The following is a 22,070-nucleotide window of genomic DNA, read 5'->3' as shown; positions in this document are numbered from 1 at the left end:
GTCAATGGAAGAGAGGTTGGTTTGTGTGATGGTCTGGGCTGCATCCTATTTCTTGTTGGAGATGGCCATTGCCTGACCCCCCCTCCTTTTGTGGCATGAATGTCAGTTGCCACTTATCAACCTGTTAGTTGACGTAAGTTGCAAGTAAGTCAAGACAGAACAAAAATGTGGTACAACTGCATCTTCAAAAGACATTTGTTGAGATATCATGGAAAGGTTATTTCATAAAATAAGGTCTCACATGCTTGAGTTTAACATTAGTATAGAAAGGAAGGCACAAAATACTGGAGTAACTCATCGGTTCAGGCAGCATCTCTGGAGAACATGGATAGGCTAATGAACTGACAAACCTGCACGCCTTTGGGATGTGGAAAGAAACTGGAGCACCCAGAGAAAACCTACGTGGTCACAGGAAAAGTGTACAAATTGTAACATCACAGACATGGAATATTTCCTGCATTTTATGGTTTGTATTTCAGATTTCCAGTACCTGCTTAGTTGGGTTCTTTATATTTAAACATTCGGTAAGTTCAGACATTCATGGAAACAATATTATCAGTGAATTGTTATCGAAGGTCTTTACATAACAATAACTTTTCCTGAAGAGTCGATTGATGTCAATCTTCTTGTGCCAGCTGACATCTGACACTAATTCGAGGCAAGGTTACTCCACATAAGAGTCGAGAAGCTTTATCATCCACCTTTGCCTGATCACTTTATCATTCACAGTCTATACATGGACACTTTCCTGATCGGTTCACATTATAGTGGTCCAGTTCCCTGGAAAAAAAAGGATGCTCACTGGTAGACAGCGGTTACTGGGAATTTCGAGACTCCTTTGCTTTTACGGGGCAGGTGCAATGGTTCCTTTCCTATCCATTTCAAACATTGCTCCTACCTTCAGACAATACATGAGTGCTTGGAATTCCAACTTGCAGTGTATATATTACTGTGGTTTTACACATTTGGACAGACCAGACTATAAGGTGGTGACATTCTTACACACAGAGCCATCATTAACTGAGCAAAGGTGTTGGATTCATTTGTGACCTTTCTCTGTCACTTCCCGCATTATAATATGAATTGATGAGGTTTTCAGGATTTGCTTGTTAATGATAGTTCAGGATCTTTTCTACTTCTGGCAATTCGTTCGGGCAGTCAGCAGAAAGAATAACCGGCTCCTCATCCATTATCAACACATCGTCCTCAATCCGAATTCCAATTCCCCGAAACCTTGGATGAGCAGAGGTGTCATTTTCTGGGATATATATTCCTGCAATGGGAACAATTATATCAAAAGGAAATTTAACAGAAATACAGCCAAGGGTAAGCTTTCAAGTACTCGCAGTGGTAGGTGACTGGTGGCTATCCTGGAGCATGTAGGAAGATATATCACCAATTACCTAAGTTCATAGCAACTGTTGGATTGTGAAGGCATTTTCCTGGAAGGTTGGAGGTGGGAGTTCATGAGAGGGAAGGTGGGGAGGTTCACAGGTGATTGCAAAGAGAATGTCAGTAATAGGATGAAAGAATGGACAGCCATTGAACAGGTAGTTAAGCTCTTTTAGGCACACGGAAATGCAGACGTGGTTTACAAAAAAAAGACACAAAGCGCTGGAGTAACTCAGTGTTTAAGAAGGGACTGCAGATGCTGGAAAATCGAAGGTAGACAAAAATGCTGGAGAAATTCAGCGGGTGAGGCAGCATCTATGGAGCGATGGAAATAGGCAATGTTTCGGGTTGAGACCCTTCTTCAGACTGTTGTGAGGGTGGGGGGGGGGGGGGGCGGGAAGAAGAAAGGAAGAGGCGGAGACAGTGGGCTGAGGGAGACCTGAGAAGGGAAGGAGAAGTCAATGGTCATACCGCTGGGGTGTAAACTGCCCAAGCGAAATATAAGGTGCTGCACCTCCAATTTATGGTGGTCCTCACTCTGGCCATGGAGGAAACCCAAGACAGAAAGGTCGGATTTGGACTCAATGGGTCAGGCGACATCTCTGGAGTACATGAATAGGTGACATTTCAGGTTTGAACTAAAAGTTAAGCTCCTTTGTCTGCGTAATGTGTTGCTAATGTTGAGAAGTCAGGTTGATGTTGTATAGTCTGGCTGATTGAGATGTGAAGTCACGCTACATAAATGCAAAAAGAAAAGTGAAGGAAGAGGAATGGAAGGTGAAAATGGCCAGTCCTGATACAAATAGAAAGAAAGAACAGGTTATCTGAAGTTAGGGAATTCAATCTTGAGTCTTATAATGTGCCCAGAAGAAAAATGTGGCGTTGTTCCTCCAGCTTTTGTTTGGCCTCATAACAGGGTAGAAGGCAACATACAGAGAGGTCGGAGTGGGAGTGGGTGGTGAATTAATATACCAGGCTACCACAAGCCCAGGGTCACTCCTGTGGGCTGAGTGCACATGCTCCCCAAAGCAATCATCTAATCGGTTTCTCTAGTATAGAGGAGGCCACATTGGAGGTCAGAGTCTCTAGGAGCCTGGTGTGCTTTTCATACCACTCTTTTTGTGTGCTACTGAGTATGATATTGATCCGATTAGAACACCAGAGTAATGGGGAGAAGATCAAGAGCAGCATCTTCAGTCAGAGGCTGATTGCACCAATGTGCAAAACTGAGAGACATAGGAAGTCCTGTTTACCAGCTGCTATAAGGTTATATAATGCGCATAAATAACTGCACTTTTTAAAAATTAATTGTATTTTAACTTGTATTTTAACTTGTTAAGTATGGAAGCCATTTGAGGAAATGTGTGGTGTTATGTCTGTCTTGAAGCTGTCGTGGCACTGTAATTTCCTGTAAAGGATTATTAAAGGTATATTCAATTCAATTCAATTCAATTCAATTCTTAATCATGCTTAGTAACACTCTGCTGTTTACTATAGACACTCTATGGTTTGTGGATGTCATACATTTTAAAAACAGGCTCTGTGGATAGTGTCTGAGAAATAGTCCAGCAGATAAGAGTGATGGACAAGATGGACAAATAGATGTATTTGCTGTAAAACAATGTGAACTTGACGATTTAAACATCTATAATCTGACTATCTGAATCTCGGCTAAAACTTAGCTCACGACAGTTTGCAAAACTTCCTTGAAATTAATGAGCTTGTGCGAGTTAAATTTCAGTATTATTATCCTCTGCTTGCTTACCAGGTTCGATGGTCACCACCATGCCAGGCTGCAGGGCTATAGACCGTGAGATATCTGGTGTGTCATGGACATCCATCCCCAAGTAATGTCCTACATGGTGCGGGCAGTACCTGCGAACAGTCTAGAGAATCAGGACACAAAGTTACTTTGATTACTTTACTTCAGTTTACTTTGGAGATACATCACGTTAACAGGTCCTTTGTCCCACAGAGTCCCACCATCAATCAACCCCATACACTAACATTATTCTACACACTGGAACAATTTACAGTTTTTACTGAAGCCAATTAACCTACAAACCTGTACGTCTGTGGAATGTGGGCGGAAACAAGAGCATCCGGAGAAAATCCACGTGGTCACAGGGAGAATGTACAAATTCCATACAGACAGCAACCGCAGTCAGGATCGAACCCGGGTTTCTGGCGCTGTGAGGCACCAACTCTACCGCTGCCCTACTGTGCCGACTCAATCACCATTATGTCAATATGCATTAAGTTTGGTTTTAAAAAATATACAAAAAGACAACTCAATGACATAAAAGTAGAAGTGTGTGCACACAAGTATGCACATACTGAGATGGGGAGAAATTCCTTCACTCAGACAATAGTGAACATAGAAGGCTGGGAAGGTCAGAACAATGACAGCTAGATTTCTAGATACACATGATATTATGGGATATGGAGAGCACAATAAGTTGTATTGAGATGGAAGATCTGCCATAGGCATGTTGGGCTGAATGGCCTCGCCGTACTATATTTTTATGCTCCCAGAATTAGCAAACTGGGGTCACTAAAAAACAGTAGAATAGAGGAAATCATAGGATAACAAGTTGAGCAATTTTCAATCTGCTTACAGAAAGGAGGGAATGAGAGGGCTGGCAAGGACTAGTTAGGCCTCATTGCCTGTTCCTGTGAACATTCTCCAGAGTACTGTATATACAAGAAAATATATAAATGTTAAGGATTAAAAATTAAAACAGTAAATACTCAATAGGAATTTGTTTCTATTTTTACTCTCAACAATAATCAATTTGTTTTGTGTTTCTGCTGGCGACTGCTCTGTACATCACTTTGGAGCAAGTCAACTGCTTGCAAGTCAAGTGTACTTGCTGTGTACATCACTTTGGAGCATGTTAACTGCTTGCAAGTCAAGTGTACTTGCTGTGTACATCACTTTGGAGCATGTCAACTGCACTGCCATCTTCCTGAGAAAATCACCTGGAATGTCCTGTAATTTCTAATGGAGAATTCACCCGTAGTTCCTTCTCCGGACCAATATCCTGTGATGTAGAAACAAAGAAGTGCAGATACTGGTTTATACCAAAGAAAGACCCAAAGTGCAGGGGTAACTCAGCGGGTCAGGCAGCATCTGTGAGAAAAGGGATAGGTGAGGTTTCGGGTCAGGACTTCAGATTAATATGGATTTCAGCCTGGACAGGAAACTACATGGCTTCAAGTTGATTTGGCACAAGGATGCAGTGCCCTTGGGGCTAAAATGCCCCACTATTCTTCGAAGTACCAAAACAACTGGTTTGGTTTGTGCCATGTGCAGAGAAGGTTAAAAAAAAGGTTTGAAGAATTATGAAATGGTAAGAAGTCTGAAGAAGGGTCTAGACCCGAAACGCCACCTATTCCTTCGCTCCATAGATGCTGCCTCACCCGCTGAGTTTCTCCAGCATTTTTGTCCACTTATGAAATGGTAATCTTGCTACACATAAACTCACAGGAATAGAGTTTGGTTCTCATTTTTAAACCAGTCCGCTTGCCTGCCAAATGCTTGATAACCCAATTGTAGCCATGTCAGTGCAGCTTATAGATTTATATTTGTCTGGCTTTGTAACTAACCTTGTAAATATCATGCTGGCATTTCTCCTGCAGAACTCCCACGTCCTTCAGCTTCTGTCCCAGATGATTCAACATGAAAGCATAGATGTTCTCCAGACTGATCCCAGGAACGCAGAGACTCAGGCAGGACTTTTGAACATCAAGGATGGCCTGATACAGCTCAGACTGAGGTGTTGTAAATCTGCAGCAAAGCAATAAGCTACTTAGTACTTTCTTGCAGGAAAGAGCAAGGCTAACATCAGACATTTGTGTGACATATTAGAATTAGAATTGGAGTTATTAGGATTAGAATTGCTGAAATTTCACAACAGAGGACCAGTGGCTTGAGCAGTGTTTATGCTCTATGTGAAATTCCTCCAGCCCCCATGCACCCTTTCATCTTCCTTCCTCTATCGTACATTTTTCCAGTTCTTCATAATGTCGCAATGCCATTTTCCCCTTGACTATTCCGCAGTCTCACCATGTAGGTTGGACCGAATGGCAAGTCCTCCAAGCTTGCTGGTCACATACCCTCGGATCTTCCAGAGTGATCTTAAATTCAATACTTCACAGGAAGGCATTGTCAGAACTGATTGTAATGCCCAGCATTGTACTGTGTCTCTGCAAGTCCAAATGGCTGGGTCTACTTCCAGCACTTGTTTGATACCTGGTGAAGCCCCCAATCCCAGGCTCACTAGCTGGCAAAAAGTCACTGAGATTGACCAGCTTTCAAAATCAAAAGTATTTTAATAGATTTAAAAATATATAATGCACATGCAATTAAATGTATTTAAATTAACTGAATTGAAAAGGTTTATTTACCCTTATCCTGGAAACCGATTATTCCTAATCAAATGCGTACCCTAAGGCAGGGGAAATTTGAGGGAGTTGGCGATACCTCATTTGGCTCAGCACAAGTTTCCATCAGTTGACACTTAAATGAAGTGGGAGGATTTGCTTCAGCCTGTGTTTAGCAGTTTTAAACTTGAGATCTGAGCTGACCTACTGGCTTTTAAGAAGAAGACTTGTCCCATGATGAAAGTTGCTATTTTTGTGAGCTTTTAAATTCCACAATAAACAGACTGATGTGAGTTTTGTAGTGAGCCATTTGAAGCACATCATTTTGTACTTCTGCAGCTCTCATCATTTTGCTTCATGTCACTCAATACTTTCCTGCTGAAAAGGACAACCAATGCCCACTCCTCCAAAGTGCACAGCAGCCTTGACTTTTATCCTACTGTTTCATGCACTGTGTCCATTTGGTCAGTACAATATCTCTTATTATTTGGAGAACAAGGATCGGCGAGGCTTACTGAAACATACCTGGTGTGAGTTAACCATTTTGGAAAGAAAGAGAACAAAACGGGGCAATTTAAGAAACACATGGCCTGGAGCAAATTCAACCTCTGTGTCTTACCTTCCGTTAACAGGCCAGGTTCGAGTGACATCACTGACATAGCCAGAATATTCACACCCTCCATCCAACAAAACCAGTTCCCCATCCTGGCGAAATAATGGAGTAAATGGGTTAGTTTAGTTCATTGTCACGTGTACCGAGGTACAGTGAAAAGCTTTTGTTGTCAGCGGAAAGACAATACATGATTACAATCGAGCCATCCAAAATGTATAGATACATGATAAAGGGAATAACGATTACTGCAAGATAAAGTCCAATTAAAGATAGTCTGAGGGTCTCCAATGAGGTAGATAGTAGCTCAGGACTGACTGCTTTCTAGTTGTTGGTAGATGGTTCAGTTGCCTGAAAACAGCTGGGAAGAAACTGTCCCTGAATCTGAAGGTTAGCAGAGAAAGAAGAGTAAGCCGTTGTGCCTCTGATTTGTATCTAAGCTTCACCTCTCTGCTCTGGCTCCAACACTCTGAACATCCCAGTGCAACACGAACAAGTAGTCTCAGTGCTGACATTTTCTCCCCAGCCTCAAAACTATTTCTGGGGACGAGAGTTGCAGATTTCCTCGCCCTGTAGATTTAGAAATGCCTTCCGACATAATTCCTGAACAGCCTGGTCCTGATTAGATGCCCACACCTAGTTAATTTCAATCCACTAGTTTTGAAACGTTAACTCTGTTTCTCTCTCCAGGGATGTCGCTGGGTCAACATTTTCAGTTTTAATTTTTGATTTTCACCATCTGTTTTTAGCTAGTTGATCACATCTTATGAAAATGTGCCCTGCTTTGATGACTTTCTATTGATGGTGTGGCAATTAGCAGCAAGAGATGGGGAAACTAGTAATACCCTCCCCTCTGTAACTTCAGGACACTCCTTTTTACTTTCAAACATCTCTTTACTCTGGTAAATATAGAGGGCCGGCTGACATCTTCCAGTATCTTCATGATGTGACAATAATTATCGGTTACTTTGATGGACAACTTCAAGGAAAATTATATTGTTTACACCCAAAATGGTGACAAGGTTGCTGGAATGCAGGAATCTTACCTGCATTTAATTGTTTCCTAACTACAGAGGTTAAATGCAGCATTATATTACCATTGCAACTGAGGGGAGCTGAGATTTATGGCATCTCTGGTCAGTATGACAGCACTATATGGGTGGCACAGTTGGACAACAGTTACATGGTGCTCTTACATAGCTTCAGTCACCCAGGTGTGTCTCTGACCTCTGTTGGTATCAGTGTGAAGTTTGTGTGTACTCTGTGTGGCCATGTGTCTCTCTTCCAGGTGCTCCCACCGCCCAAGAATGTGTCGGTTGGCAGATAAATTGACTACTGTAACGTCCCGCTAATGTATGTAGGTGACATGAGAACCGGGGGAGGTTGACAGACGCCAGTGCAAATATGTTACAGGGGAATGAATGGGGAGTGTAGCTGATGAGAATCCTCTGAGAGCTGGCAAAGACTTGAAGGACCAAGTGATTCCTCCCAATGTTGGATAAAAATATGAAAAATAAAATATTCTTTCTCAGAGAACTAATGAGATGGGTTTTCAGAAACGCGGGCTAGATCATGATAATTCACTTATTTCAGGTTGGATTGAAAGTCATGCCAGGAGGATAAGAAACAGTTAGCCAGGATATTTATCCCAGCACATTCTTGCTCATTCTCTTGTAACTAACTCTTTCACCTCCAGATCTTAGCTGAGCACATTGAAGCATTTGTAGGCAATTCTGTCTCTGCTTTATGATAACCACAGGCTGTCCAGTTCAATAACAAAGAATACAATTTTATTTAACTCCATAACACGTCCCTGGGCACTTAAACAGGAGCATTGTCAAATAAAGTTTCACACTAAGCCGCATGAGATATTTAGGAGATCAAAAGCACAGGCGACGAGAGATTTCAGGGAACATAATGAGAGATCAACAAAAAATCAAGGGATTTTTGGATTAACAGAAACAACCAAAATGAATATACATGAGAAAATTCAAGTCACTTCAAAGGACAGTTGTACATCAAGCAGACTGCTGATGAGGGTTGCCATCCTAAGAGCCAGATGAATAGTCACAGAGGGATCTCCATGCATACGTATCAATCAGTGGAGAGTGCACATAAATCTCTTCTTTATCAACATTTACTACATCATTACCTGAACCAGCTGGTTATTTTTCACATAGTGCAGAGTATTGCAACGATTGCCACCAGCTACAACGGGAGGATAGGCCAGGAGATCTGCTCCTCGAGCTCGGCACTCAAAGTCAAACTGCAATGTAGAAACGTTGTGCAATCATAAGCAAGGAAAGAACGTCCTTCAATGCATTTAATTTGCCTTATACAGAAACCGAATAAGTTATCTGTACACATTAGCATCCAAACTACAAAACAACTAATTGAGAATAGGATTGCATTCTCTTAATTAAAATAATCACAGTGCCAATTCAAACAGTGCATACATAAGTGCATATATGACACAACAGGGCAGGAGCTTATGGATAATAACTGAAGAATATCAGAGACTTTAAAAGACTGCAGGTTAGGAATTGTGTCCAATACTTCTGATAAAACTCTTAACATCAATAGCTATATTTAAGAATAAATCTTAAAATGCCAGGAGTCAAACGTTAACCTCAAGAATGTCATCAGAATACCTATTATTTCTATAATCAGAACCTATTATTACTTTAAAGTTTTAAACTGGTTATTTTATGGAAAATGGAATCGAATTAAATGGTAACTTTCAAAAGGAAACTGGAAAAATATTTGACAGACAAAAACATGTACAGGTATGTAAAACAGCAGAAAGATGATTAATATAAAACCTCTATCTGCTAGGGTCTGCGAAATGGGTGCCTGAACTATATTAAATGTTTTGATGACCGATTCTCATTTACAGTCAACCCATGTACACTTGACTGCTGCAGATCAAAACAGTATCTAGTCTGAAATGTTGTTCCTCACCTTTGCACAAAGATAGGATTCATTAACTGGAGATGTGGTTGAAAACATTGTGCTGCTCATTGCCTGAAAAAAAAAAAAAGAGCTTTAGACAATAGACAATAGATGCAGGAGTAGGCCATTTGGCCCTTCAAGCCAGCACCGCCATTCAATGTGATCATGGCTGATCATCCCCAATCAGTACCCCGTTCCTGCCTTCTCCCCATATCCCCTGACTCTGCTATTTTTAAGAGCCCTATCTGGCTCTCTCTTGAAAGCATCCAGAGAACCTGCCTCCACCACCCTCTGAGGCAGAGAATTCCACAGATTCACCACTCTCTGTGAGAAAAATTGTTCCCTCGTCTCCGTTCTAAATGGCTTACTCCTTATTCTTAAACTGTGGCCCCGGGTTCTGGACGCCCCCAACATCGGGAACATGTTTCCTGCCTCTAGCGTGTCCAAGCCCTTAACAATCTTATATGTTTCAATGAGATTCCCTCTCATCCTTCTAAACTCCAGAGTGTACAGAGCTTTGTATTAGTTCTTTAATTATCTGCAAGCTTTGTGAAACAACTTGATGCTCAGGCTACAGTATTTACTCAGGGAGACACAGGGCTAGGCAGACACATCAAGATTGGAATTTATATGAGTGTCAAGAGGGTTAATGGTCATATGTAACGGGAACGGAACAATCAAATTCTTACTCTCTGTAGCTTTACAGGTCCGTTAAAACAAAAACACAAATAAATATACCGTAATCGATAATACAATAAATTAATCTCTGTCCATAACTGTACAAAAACAAAATATATAGTGCAACTAGAAGCAAAGTCCATAGTAGATCGTTGCTGAGGTGAATGTGTAGGGAGGAACTGCAAATGCTGGTTTACACCGAAGATAGTCACAAAATGCAGGGGAAACTCAGCGGGATAGGCAGCATCTCTGGATAAAAGGAATGGGTGACGATTCGGGTCGAGACCCTTCTTCAGACTGAGAGTCAGGTGAGAGGGAATCACAGGTGGAGTTGTTGTTACAATTGTGGAGTGTGGCACTACATAATTGACTGAGACTGAGACTGAGTGAAGAAGAACACTCTATACTGGAGAAAAAAAAGGCAAAAAGTCCTGGAGTAACTCAGCAGGTCAGGCAGCTTCTCTAGAGAACATGGATAGGAGACGTTTCTGTCAGGATCCTTCTTCAGAAGTCTGAAGAAAGGTCCCAACCCGAAATGTCACCTATTCATGTTCGCCGAGGATGCTGCCTGACCCGCTGAGTTACTCCTGGACTTTGTAACATTTTTCAGGTAAACCCAGCATCTGCTGTTTCTTGTTTCTATTCTATACAGGAGGCCTTACCTTCAGCTTTGTTATCTAGTATTTCAAGCATGGCATGAGTCCATTCAGCCAACTCATCTTTGCTGGCATTAATGACCCAGAAGAGCTTCTCATTAGCATGAATACAATTTCTCACTTCCTTCCAGGTATTTATTTAGCTTTCCTTCAAATGAACTCATCCATTTGGCACCACAATTTATCGTATTATAATTTGCACACTTTCCTCGCTCTCCTAAATATATGAAATTCCCAATCCTATTAACCGTCTGACTCTCAATTCTGGCCTCCCCTTTTGAGGGAACTATTAAGTTTAGATAAAACATCCTGTTTTCCCTTTAACAAAAACACCATCACTGCAATCCCAGTCTGTCAATGTCTCCAACTCAACCTACCTCTGAGGTGATCTTTGCAGCCATCTTCATGAGTTCAATCTCCGTGTCTGACTTGATAAGTCGCAGATACTGGACAAGAACCCGCACCGGTTTGACTACATTCTTGCTCTTAGTCTTCATATCTACAAAGGGCTGCAGATAGTCTGAATGTAACACTGAGTGGACAGGTGGCTCATTGTCATACCACAGCGTGCACCCTTCATCTAAATGAGAGACGGAGAGGGGGAGGTGGGCAAAATTCATCAGTCAGTAGTGTGACTTGCATTCACATCAAGAAAATTGGGATAAATATTTGGAAGAAGAATCTGCAGGAAAAGAGATGAGGAAAGTCAATCAATGGAAATAACTGGATTTACTCTACCAAAGGGCTGCCATAGACTCAATTGTTTCCTCCGGTGCTGTATGACATGATTAAATATTAGACCTTCCACTGATTCCTATCAAACATAATTTGACATCAAATTATACAATTACGTAAAAATGAGATTAGTGCAAATGAGTGGTTTGATGGTCGATGTAGACCCAATGAGCTGAAACAACTACTTCGTGCTGCACCTTTTTACATCCCCATACCAAGACAGATGGTCAAATGTTTGCAGGTTTCAATCCATACTGGAACATTGTATACTTTAATGCAGAGTTAACTGGAAATCAGTAGAACCCACTGCTATTCTGAGCTGCTGTCAGCTAGGAGGGTGTGGATTTTAAGCTAAATCTCCTTGCAAAGGTTCTCTTCCGTCTGTGCTACAAATGAATTTACAAAGCTAGATTAACAATGTTAGATTGCTTTAGGCATCAGCAGCATAACAGATATCTAAACGTGTAAGAGTTCTATTTTCCATTGATCAATTTCTGTGGCTTTGGTGCATGAAACCATCAAATCACCTTCCAGCACTACTGTCCAAGTGTGAAAGTTAGATGTTACCAACCTTTGAACTGTTGCAAATATTGTCTGAATTCTGCCATATTATAGGCCTCATCCACTCCTGTCAGGGCAACAGCACCATCTACCCCAGATCGTGGGCCATCCCATAGCTCTTGGTTTTTGTTCCTCCTTGGCACAAAAAGGACGGCTTTATGGGAAGGCAGGCTCATTCCCGGGATAGTGTGGAGCAGCAGAATGCTGTCTGGTTCTTGAAAGCCACAGAGGTAGAGGAAGTTTGTGTTCTGGTGGAATGAAAATGGGATGTCATTCGTCATGTAGTATGTGGGGTGGGACAGCAGAATAATGGCGTGGTCAGAAGATCCTAGGGTCTCGGCTTCTTTCTGGACGAGGCTTAGCAGTTTGTGCCGACGCAGTGCATATTCTATCTGTGTCAACCCAGGAGTGACCTCACCTGTAAATGAAGCAAAAACACCCCAGTAACTCTCTTTAATTGACCATAACGTGCTGCTGCACTCAGCACAGAATGAGAGCAAGCTTGTATAAAACATAAATGTCAATACGGACAGTTTTGTCAAAAGATCAACTTCATTTTTCATATTTCTATAAACCATCCTTCACTGCAGCTCTCTAATATGAGAGATGCTACATTGTACTATAGCAAGTGCTTTCCTCTTTTAAAATAAATTTCCCAATTTCATTAAAAAAAATGTGAGTTTGAATCTTCTAACGTCAATCATGATTGTGGTCTCGTGTAAGAAAGAACTGCAGATGCTAGCTTAAATCGAAGGTAGACACAAAATGCTGGAGTAACTCACTGGGACAGGCAGCATCTCTGGAGAGAAGGAATGGGTGAAGTTTCTTCAGACTGATTGTGGTCTCCACAGGTTTATTCTATCTTATTAAATATTGAATTGTGGACAATTCTAAGGTGCAGATGTATCCTCTGAGATTGAGAACTAAAGAAATACTTATAGTCCCACAATTTGGCTAACAATGGTATTTTAAACCAATACCCGTATTAAAACTAAATAACTTATCGCTAATTGGGAATAGACTACTCAAGGCAAACAGCAAAAGTAAAAGATAATGTCACCAAGACTATAATCACGCATTTAAATATTTTTCCTGTCATCTCATGTTCTAAGGCACTGACATCCTCAAGGTACTTAGGGCTACATTGTAAAATCACATCCTCTACAAGCCTAAAGACGAAAGTTCAATTATAAGCTTAAAAATGTGCAAGTTCCAATAACCTCCTCAATTGCAGATAATTTCATTGAAAATGTAGAACATGCAGAGGCCATGTTCAAATTGTGCCTTTAAGCTTTCCAGATAGATCCTTGCTAACGTACATCTTAAATCCACTTGGCCACCACCCTAACCATTATTCTAAATGCTCAATCTTTCCACCACCAGTGCATAGTGGCTACAGTAAGTACCAACTGCAAAATGCCCTGCAGTTACCTGCTGACGCTACTCTGGAAACACCTTCCAAATCCAGAAACTCTAGCACCAATAATAACTTTAATAACACAAGAATAGCTACAAACTGCAGGTTCTCCTCCAAGGTTGCTATACGTTCACTTGGAATTAGGTAGGGAGTTCCAGGATTTGGATCCAGCGATGCTGAAAGAAAAGCAATATATTTCCGGTTGCTGTGGGAATACCTTCATCACAACTGCAGCAGGTCAAGAGGTGGCTCACTACTACCCTCTGTAAGACAATTAGGGAAGGGCAACAAATGCTAGCCTTGCCATTGATGCTCAGATCCCCCAGAGAAATAAATAAAGGCATCCAACCTTACTATCCAGCAGATGTTACTATTCTAATTATTTACAGTATATGTTTCATCCAAACCTCAAGGCCACAACTTTGAAATCAGCAATGAAACAGCACAAGTACACAGAGAACTATCCTTGTCCGATTATGTTGGTTTGAAAATCCCGACATCAGAATAATCATGTCACAATCTTTTACTAACCTGTCTTGAGGAGATGGGGGTGTGTAAATGGACTGGGCTGCCCAAGATAGCGAGTGGGGAGACTCTTCTGCCCAGATGGCATGATGGAAAATCTCTTGTAGAGACAGTTTATACATCCTAAGGAGAGAAAATATAAAGAGTTATTAAATCCAGGTTAAAATGATTAGTTTCAGTGATTGTATGTTCACACTGTGTACATGTGTACTAGTCCTACCAACATAATAACTGAATTTATTTTAGAAACAAGGAATTGCTGGTTTACTAAAAAAAAAAGACAAAGTGCTGGTGTTACTCAGTGGGTCAGGCAGCATCTTTGGAGAACATGGAGAGGTGACATTTCAGGTTTGGACCCTTCTGATTAATTCACAGAGGTGGAGCTGTGAGAGAGGGTCTCCCGTCAGAGAGAGGAAGCAGGAAGGGTCCCAACATTTCAGGTTAGGACCTTTCTTTAGATTGACTGAATCAGTTTGTCTTTGGGATGTGGGGGGGGAACATGCCTGATAGGTAGCACTACACCAAAAGGACTTAGACATCTTCAATTCAATTCAATTCAACTTTATTGTCATTGCACAGATACAAGTATAGGTACAACGAAATGCAGTTTAGCGTCTGGTCATAGTCATAGTGCAAGATAGGAATTAAAAAAAAAAAACAGAACAAGCATACATTAGAGTAAGAAGAGTACTGGCTAACAATGCGGATGGAGAGACCAAAGATATCTAGCGACGAGACTCCGAGTTCAGCAATGTAAGTGTGTTGTTGAAAAAGCTGTTCCTCATCCTGCTAGTTCGAGACCTGAGGCTCCTGTACCGCCTCCCTGATGGGAGGAGGGCAAACAGTCCATGGTTAGGGTGAGAGGGGTCCTTGATGATCTTCCTGGCCCGTTTCAGACACCGTTTTCGGTGGAGGGCATCCATGGCAGGGAGCGGGGCACCGATGATGTGCTGAGCGGTTTTCACCACCCGTTGTAGTGCCTTCCTATCCGCTGCGGTGCAACTGCTGTACCATACCGTGAAGCAGGTGGTCAGGATGCTTTCAATTGTACAGCGGTAAAAGTTGGTCAGGATCTGGGGGGACAGGTGAGCTTTCTTGAGCCTCCTCAGGAAGTAAAGGCACTGCTGCGCCTTTTTGATCAGTTTGGTGGTATTGAGGGACCAGGACAGATCCTCCGAGATGTGTACCCCGAGGAATTTGTAGTTGGAGACGCGCTCCACCTCAGTCCCGTTTATATGGATGGGGGTATGTCTGTTACGTCACTGTCACTAACGCAAAACCCTGAACTATCAAGATTAAATAATAATAATACAAATGTTGCATTCAAGGAACAATTGATTACACTGAAGTTCTAGAGAGGTATGCCACTTTTGATACTATATTATTCTTCCTTACAGTAATTTTTGATGCAAGTATTTTGAGTGTCTCTGGTACAAATCCATCACTGATTTTCCAGCAATGGATTGCCGGCACTTCCGTTAATCCAGACAAAATTATGAGAGCGCACATTTAAATACCCCCCCTTAGGTGATGCTTAGGTTGGGTGAGGAGGCCTATCTGAGGTTCATCGGGACTTTCATGGCCGATCAGCAGGTCAATTTTGCTCCCTATGGCTGGGTCTCTGGAACTCTCACCCGACCAGAGCCGGCAGATCCGTTCCCATAGCCAATTTCCATGGACGACATTGCAGGCTGGAATCTCGGCCCACCACGCGGACCATTGACCTCTTCTCGGAGGTCCACATTAGGTGGTAGGCGGCCACCGATCCGACCCTAATTTGGACTATGAGGGCAACTTTTTAACTGGCGCCAGGCTGCCCATGCAAGAAAAGCAAATTTTGATGTAAAATTAATTTATATTTAATATTTGTTTTAATTAAGGTTCTAGCAGGTCAAAGTGCTTTAGAGACACGGGAGGGGTGGGTCTGAGGTGTACTGTGTGTATTACGTGACCTCTGTTGGTCCAGCAAAATGGATATCATCATATCCCATATCCCATAACATAATCCCATATTCAACATGGCAATAATCTGAACAATATTTTTTACAAAACTTTTCTTTTTTTAAAAGCCTACAATAAGTAGGGAAATAGTAAGAGCAGATGACATTGTAAATTACATATTAAATTGAAAAAAACATGTATTCATTTTAAGATCGCATCCAAATCACCTGGTGAAAACCCTAGATTAAATTTTCCTTGTCCTTTCTGATCAGGTTTCTACCAAGACATGCTTTCACAGCCTCTTCTCTTGATAAATGTCGCCAGTTGTGACTTACTCCTGCACCACCCTCTTACACTCTGCTCCATCACCTTTTTACCAGTTCATCTCTCCTGTTCCTCACCGTCTGATCATTCGCATACTCTCCAATCTTAAAACTTGTTCTCGCTCTAATTTTTCCGAGTTCTGATCAAAATCCAATAACCTGAAACATTGTTTCTCACTCCACAGATGTTGTTTGACTCTGAGTATTTTCAGCATCTGCAAGATTTTGCTTTTGGACCATATTATCTTCTGCGTTAGCAGTATTTAACTAGCATGGCAGTCTACTTAGAGAAAGTAATGAGAACTTTAATTCTTAAGATTAATACAGAGAACGCTGAACAATCTCAGTAGGTCAGGCAGTATCTATAGAAATAAATAGAATCACCATTTTAGGTCAAGCACTCTCCATCAGAACTTTTAATGTTTAGAAGTCTCTTTTTTCCACAATCACAGGCCATGAAGGAGGATATAAGCTGTTTTAGCCATCGTTACTGTATTGCCTTATGACATAGTGTGAAGCCCTGTGATGAAGTCTCAAATGTATGCTAAGCCAGGGAGCAGTCCCATCCCTTATTAATGTTCCCCATTAGCTAAAATCAAATGGAACGGCAGGTGCCGGAATCTTGAGCAAAACTTAGTGCTAAAGGAACTTAGTGAGTTGGGCAGCATCTATGGAGGGAATGGACAGGCAACATTTTGGCACTATTTCCCCAACATCTCCATGAGTTACCCCCCAGACTCTACTGTTCATCTACACAGCAGAGGCAATTTAATGACCACCCATCCCTCTTTGTGTTGCAGGAGGAAATCCACACCTTCACAGGAAGAACGTGCAAACGCCACACAGACAGCAGCCGAATTCAGGATGAAGCACGGATGCTGCAGTCGAGATTCTATCAGTTCTGAAGAACTGTCCTGACCCAAAACGTCACCTATCCATTCCCCCCACAGGTGCTGCCTGACACACTGAGTTCATCCAGCACTTTGTTTTACTCGAAATCCCAGCATCCGCAGTTCCTTGCATCTCCAGTGGTTCAATCAACTACTTCACAGTGCAGCATTCAATGGTTCTTTATTTTCACGTATGCACAGTTAAATTATTTTGCACTACCCATAAATGCAGTGACCATATTTTGGTGTTGATTACAAAGAAAAAGAAAAAAATAATCCAAAATCCAATCCACATGTTGAAAATACTGGAGCTCCCTCGATCCAGGTAAACCCTAGACCCTTCTTTAAGATGCAGAGAGTGTGGAAAGAACACAAACAGTCTGAGGATGAAGAACAGGACAGATTAACTGGTAGAAAGCTGGTGGACAAAATGCTGGAGTAATGAGCCTGTCCCACTATACGAGTTTACCCAAGAGCTCTCCCGAGTTTAAAAAAAAATAAAACTCGTGGTAAGCACGTAGAATGTACGTTGCGGGTAAGTTGGAGCTCGGGACGTCTCTTAACGGGTCGTAACGCTAACGGCAGGTACTCGGGAAACGCGGTAAGCTCGTGTAGATTTTTCAACATGCTGAAAAATGTCCACGAGAGCCCTGATGACCCACGAGCGGCTATTACCGTAATTCTCCGAGTTCGAATCAGGGGAAACTAGGGAGAACTCATGAATTAGCTCGTAGAGTGGTACTCAGCGGGTCAGGCAGCATCTCTGGAGAGAAGCAGTGGGTGACAATAGACAATAGGGTGATTTCACGAAAGGTCACTGGAGCGTAGATCCGCACCCACGTGACCGAAAATTTTAACTGGAGTACATGCGTCACTTCCGGTACATGTTAGTGAATGGGAAAACACGCACTTTCACACCCGTTAAAAACATCGAAAACGGCCCGTTTTTGAGCTGCAATTAACTGTACCAGTCGGGGTGACCGTGAGGAACAGCTACCTAAATTTACAGTCCAAAAAAAAGATAGAAGCTAAGGTAAATTCAAGAGGGAGCTGAAGGTGTCAAAACAGCAGAAGTGCTAGCGGACATTTGCCGTGGAGATTTAAAGATCGAAAATATCGGGAATTATCGCGTTTGCTCGCTGCATTTCATCAAAAGTAAGGCATTATTGACGTTTTATCTTTATTCATTTGTTATATGAAAAGTATTAAAAGTTAAAAATCCGTCAGTAAAATTGCAAAATCGCCCATGGTTCTCAGGTGGGTTTTAACATGCAAAATGAAAATGCTTCTGAAGCTCCATTTACCATTTAAATAATCGTAAACTATCAATGCGTTTTGAAATAAATTGATAAATGGGATAATTGTCAGCTGTTAGTTGGACAAAAGCAGGACATTTTATTATTTGCCAAAATATATTTCTCAATGTTTCTTGTTTAAAGCCTGCACAATCACCCAAACTAGTTATTCATTTATTTATCATCTAATAACAGACAAGCCTGCAGCATGGAATGATGTCAACAATCCTGCTTGGGCACCCACTGTGAGCAGGATAGACAATGTGCACAAGAACGCCATCAACTTGCAGAGCTATAGGGTGATTTCACGAAAGGTCACTGGAGCGTAAATCCCCACTCACGTGACCGAAAATTTTAACTGGGGGACAAGCGTCACTTCCGGTACATGTTAGTGGATGGGAAAACACGCACTTTCACACCCGTTAAAAACATCGAAAACGGCCAGGTTTTGAGCTGCAATTTACGGAGCCGGTCGGGGTGACCGTGAGGAACAGCTACCTAAATTTACAGTCCAAAAAAAAGATAGAAACTAAGGTAAATACAAGAGCGAGCTGAAGGTGTAAATAAGGCGGAAGTGCTAGCGGACTTTTTTCTTGGAGATTTAAAGATCCAAAATATCGGGAATTATCGCGTTTGCTCGCTGCATTTCATCAAAAGTGGCATTATTGACTTTTTATCTTTATTCATTTGTTAGATGAAAAGTATTAAAAGTTAGAAACCCGTCAGTAAAATTGCAAAATCGCCCATGGTTCTCAGGTGGGTTTTAACATGCAAAATGAACACGCTTCTGAAGCTCCATTTACCATTTAAATAATCGTAAACTATCAATGCGTTTGGAAATCAATTTTACTGAGATGCAAGCTTACGATTATTTAAATGGTAAATGGAGCTTCAGAAGCGTGTTCATTTTGCATGTTAAAACCCACCTGAGAACCATGGGCGATTTTGCAATTTTATTGACGGGTTTCTAACTTTTAATGCTTTTCATATAACAAATGAATAAAGATAACAAAGTCAATAATGCCACTTTTGATGAAATGCAGCGAGCAAACGCGATAATTCCCGATATTTTGGATCTTTAAATCTCCAAGAAAAAAGTCCGCTAGCACTTCCGCCTTATTTACACCTTCAGCTCGCTCTTGTATTTACCTTAGTTTCTATCTTTTTTTTGGACTGTAAATTTAGGTTGCTGTTCCTCACGGTCACCCCGACCGGCTCCGTAAATTGCAGCTCAAAACCGGGCCGTTTTCGATGTTTTTAACGGGTGTGAAAGTGTGTGTTTTCCCATCCACTAACATGTACCGGAAGTGACGCTTGTCCCCCAGTTAAAATTTTCGGTCACGTGAGTGGGGATTTACGCTCCAGTGACCTTTCGTGAAATCACCCTATAGATGCTTGAGCTGCAACCAAATCTGCTTTAATACTCTCTTCTTGTTGCACGTGCATGGCGTTCCCATTCCTTAGCTTGCATCTCAGTAAAATTTATTTCAAAACGCATTGATAGTTTACGATTATTTAAATGGTAAATGGAGCTTCAGAATCATTTTCATTTTGCATGTTAAAACCCACCTGAGAACCATGGGCGATTCTGCAATTTTACTGACGGATTTTTAACTTTTAATACTTTTCATATAACAAATGAATAAAGATAAAACGTCAATAATGCCTTACTTTTGATGAAATGCAGCGAGCAAACGCGATAATTCCCGATATTTTCGATCTTTAAATCTCCAAGAAAAAAGTCCGCTAGCACTTCCGCCTTATTTACACCTTCAGCTCGCTCTTGTATTTACCTTAGTTTCTATCTTTTTTTTGGACTGTAAATTTAGGTTGCTGTTCCTCACGGTCACCCCGACCGGCTCCGTAAATTGCAGCTCAAAACCGGGCCGTTTTCGATGTTTTTAACGGGTGTGAAAGTGTGTGTTTTCCCATCCACTAACATGTACCGGAAGTGACGCTTGTCCCCCAGTTAAAATTTTCGGTCACGTGAGTGGGGATTTACGCTCCAGTGACCTTTCGTGAAATCACCCTATAGATGCTTGAGCTGCAACCAAATCTGCTTTAATACTCTCTTCTTGTTGCACGTGCATGGCGTTCCCATTCCTTAGCTTGCATCTCAGTAAAATTTATTTCAAAACGCATTGATAGTTTACGATTATTTAAATGGTAAATGGAGCTTCAGAATCATTTTCATTTTGCATGTTAAAACCCACCTGAGAACCATGGGCGATTCTGCAATTTTACTGACGGATTTTTAACTTTTAATACTTTTCATATAACAAATGAATAAAGATAAAACGTCAATAATGCCTTACTTTTGATGAAATGCAGCGAGCAAACGCGATAATTCCCGATATTTTCGATCTTTAAATCTCCACGGCAAATGTCCGCTAGCACTTCCGCTGTTTTGACACCTTCAGCTCCCTCTTGAATTTACCTTAGTTTCTATCTTTTTTTTGGACTGTAAATTTAGGTAGCTGTTCCTCACGGTCACCCCGACTGGCACAGTTAATTGCAGCTCAAACACGGGCCGTTTTCGATGTTTTTAACGGGTGTGAAAGTGCGTGTTTTCCCATTCACTAACATGTACCGGAAGTGACGCATGTACTCCAGTTAATATTTTCGGTCACGTGGGTGCGGAGCTACGCTCCAGTGACCTTTCGTGAAATCACCCTATTACCATAATTCTCCGAGTTCGAATCAGGGGAAACTAGGGAGAACTCTTGAATTAGCTCGTAGAGTGGTACTCAGCGGGTCAGGCAGCATCTCTGGAGAGAAGCAGTGGGTGACAATAGACAATAGGTGCAGGAGTAGGCCATTCGGCCCTTCGAGCCGGCACCGCCATTCAATGTGATCATGGCTGATCATCCCCAATCAGTACCCCATTCCTGCCTTCTCCCCATATCCACTGACTCCGCTATTTTTAAGATTCTTCAGTAACTTGTCAGTTTCTTTGTTGAACTAAATTAAGGCGCATGTTGCAATCAAAAGCGCTTGAACAATTGGTTGGGAAGAAAGCCAAACTGTAAGAAAGACGACCGCGCCTCCTTTTCAAGAGCAGCCAGCATATCTAGCTCTCTCTTGAAAGGTTCCAGAGTCGTTTTGTGATGTTTCGGGTCGAGACCCTTCTTCAGACTGAGAGGGACAAAGATGATAGAACTGAGTAAAGTCACAGCTGGTGACATTCGTCAAGGGTTGTTTAGTTTACGAGGGTCGATTTTAACAGAGACACTTTGCCCATTTAACACCGAGGCTTCCATACAACAGTGCGCTCCCAAATCACCCCATGTTATCCACAAAGGACTTGGAGGGAGGTTCAGACTCTGACCTTGAATCCTGAGAGTCTTTACAGCAGAACTGATGTTTCTGACAGTTTGGGGAATCATTATCAATCCGCGCCTTCATTTATAACTCGTTAGATCTAGAAATCGGGATCAAATCTCCGCGGGTTCTCCATGTTTGTTCTTCCCTGTCATTGGGCGAGGATCCCCTCCGCCCGGTCCTTCTCAACCGCAGGCGCGCTCCCCGTGACGTTGCCCCCGCCCATTGGTGAGGGGTGACGTAATGCTCATTAACCATTGGCGGGCTGGAAGGTCAACGGCCAGGAGCCACCTAGTGGGCGTCCGCGTCGCTGCCGGTTATTAAAATACATTAAAAAAAAATCCGGTGGTGCCAATTGTCAGGAGAGGTTCACAGCAAGTTTTGTTCT

General features: G+C 41.9%; 1 protein-coding gene across 2 annotated transcripts; it reads right to left on the bottom strand.

Moving 5' to 3' along the window:
- Nucleotides 1–443: 443 nt before the first annotated feature.
- xpnpep3 (X-prolyl aminopeptidase 3) lies at nt 444–21,885 on the bottom strand. 2 transcript variants are annotated; one of them, XM_033013458.1, is made up of 10 exons: nt 21,690–21,885; nt 13,919–14,035; nt 11,981–12,388; nt 11,052–11,254; nt 9,350–9,412; nt 8,541–8,654; nt 6,398–6,483; nt 5,002–5,182; nt 3,158–3,278; nt 444–1,273 (listed from the first exon to the last, which is right to left on the bottom strand). In XM_033013458.1, the coding sequence occupies exons 1-10, from the start codon at nt 21,745–21,747 to the stop codon at nt 1,110–1,112; spliced, it is 1,515 nt and encodes a 504-aa protein (XP_032869349.1). In that variant the 5' UTR covers nt 21,748–21,885; the 3' UTR covers nt 444–1,109. The 2 variants fall into 2 exon arrangements, with proteins under 2 accessions (XP_032869349.1, XP_032869351.1); XM_033013460.1 differs by lacking the exon at nt 9,350–9,412.
- Between the last annotated feature and the right edge of the window lie 185 nt (nt 21,886–22,070).

The sequence above is a fragment of the Amblyraja radiata genome, chromosome 38 (genome assembly GCF_010909765.2).
Source record: "Amblyraja radiata isolate CabotCenter1 chromosome 38, sAmbRad1.1.pri, whole genome shotgun sequence".
Taxonomy (NCBI): Eukaryota; Metazoa; Chordata; class Chondrichthyes; order Rajiformes; family Rajidae; genus Amblyraja; species Amblyraja radiata.
This window is presented reverse-complemented; position numbering and strand designations above follow the sequence as displayed.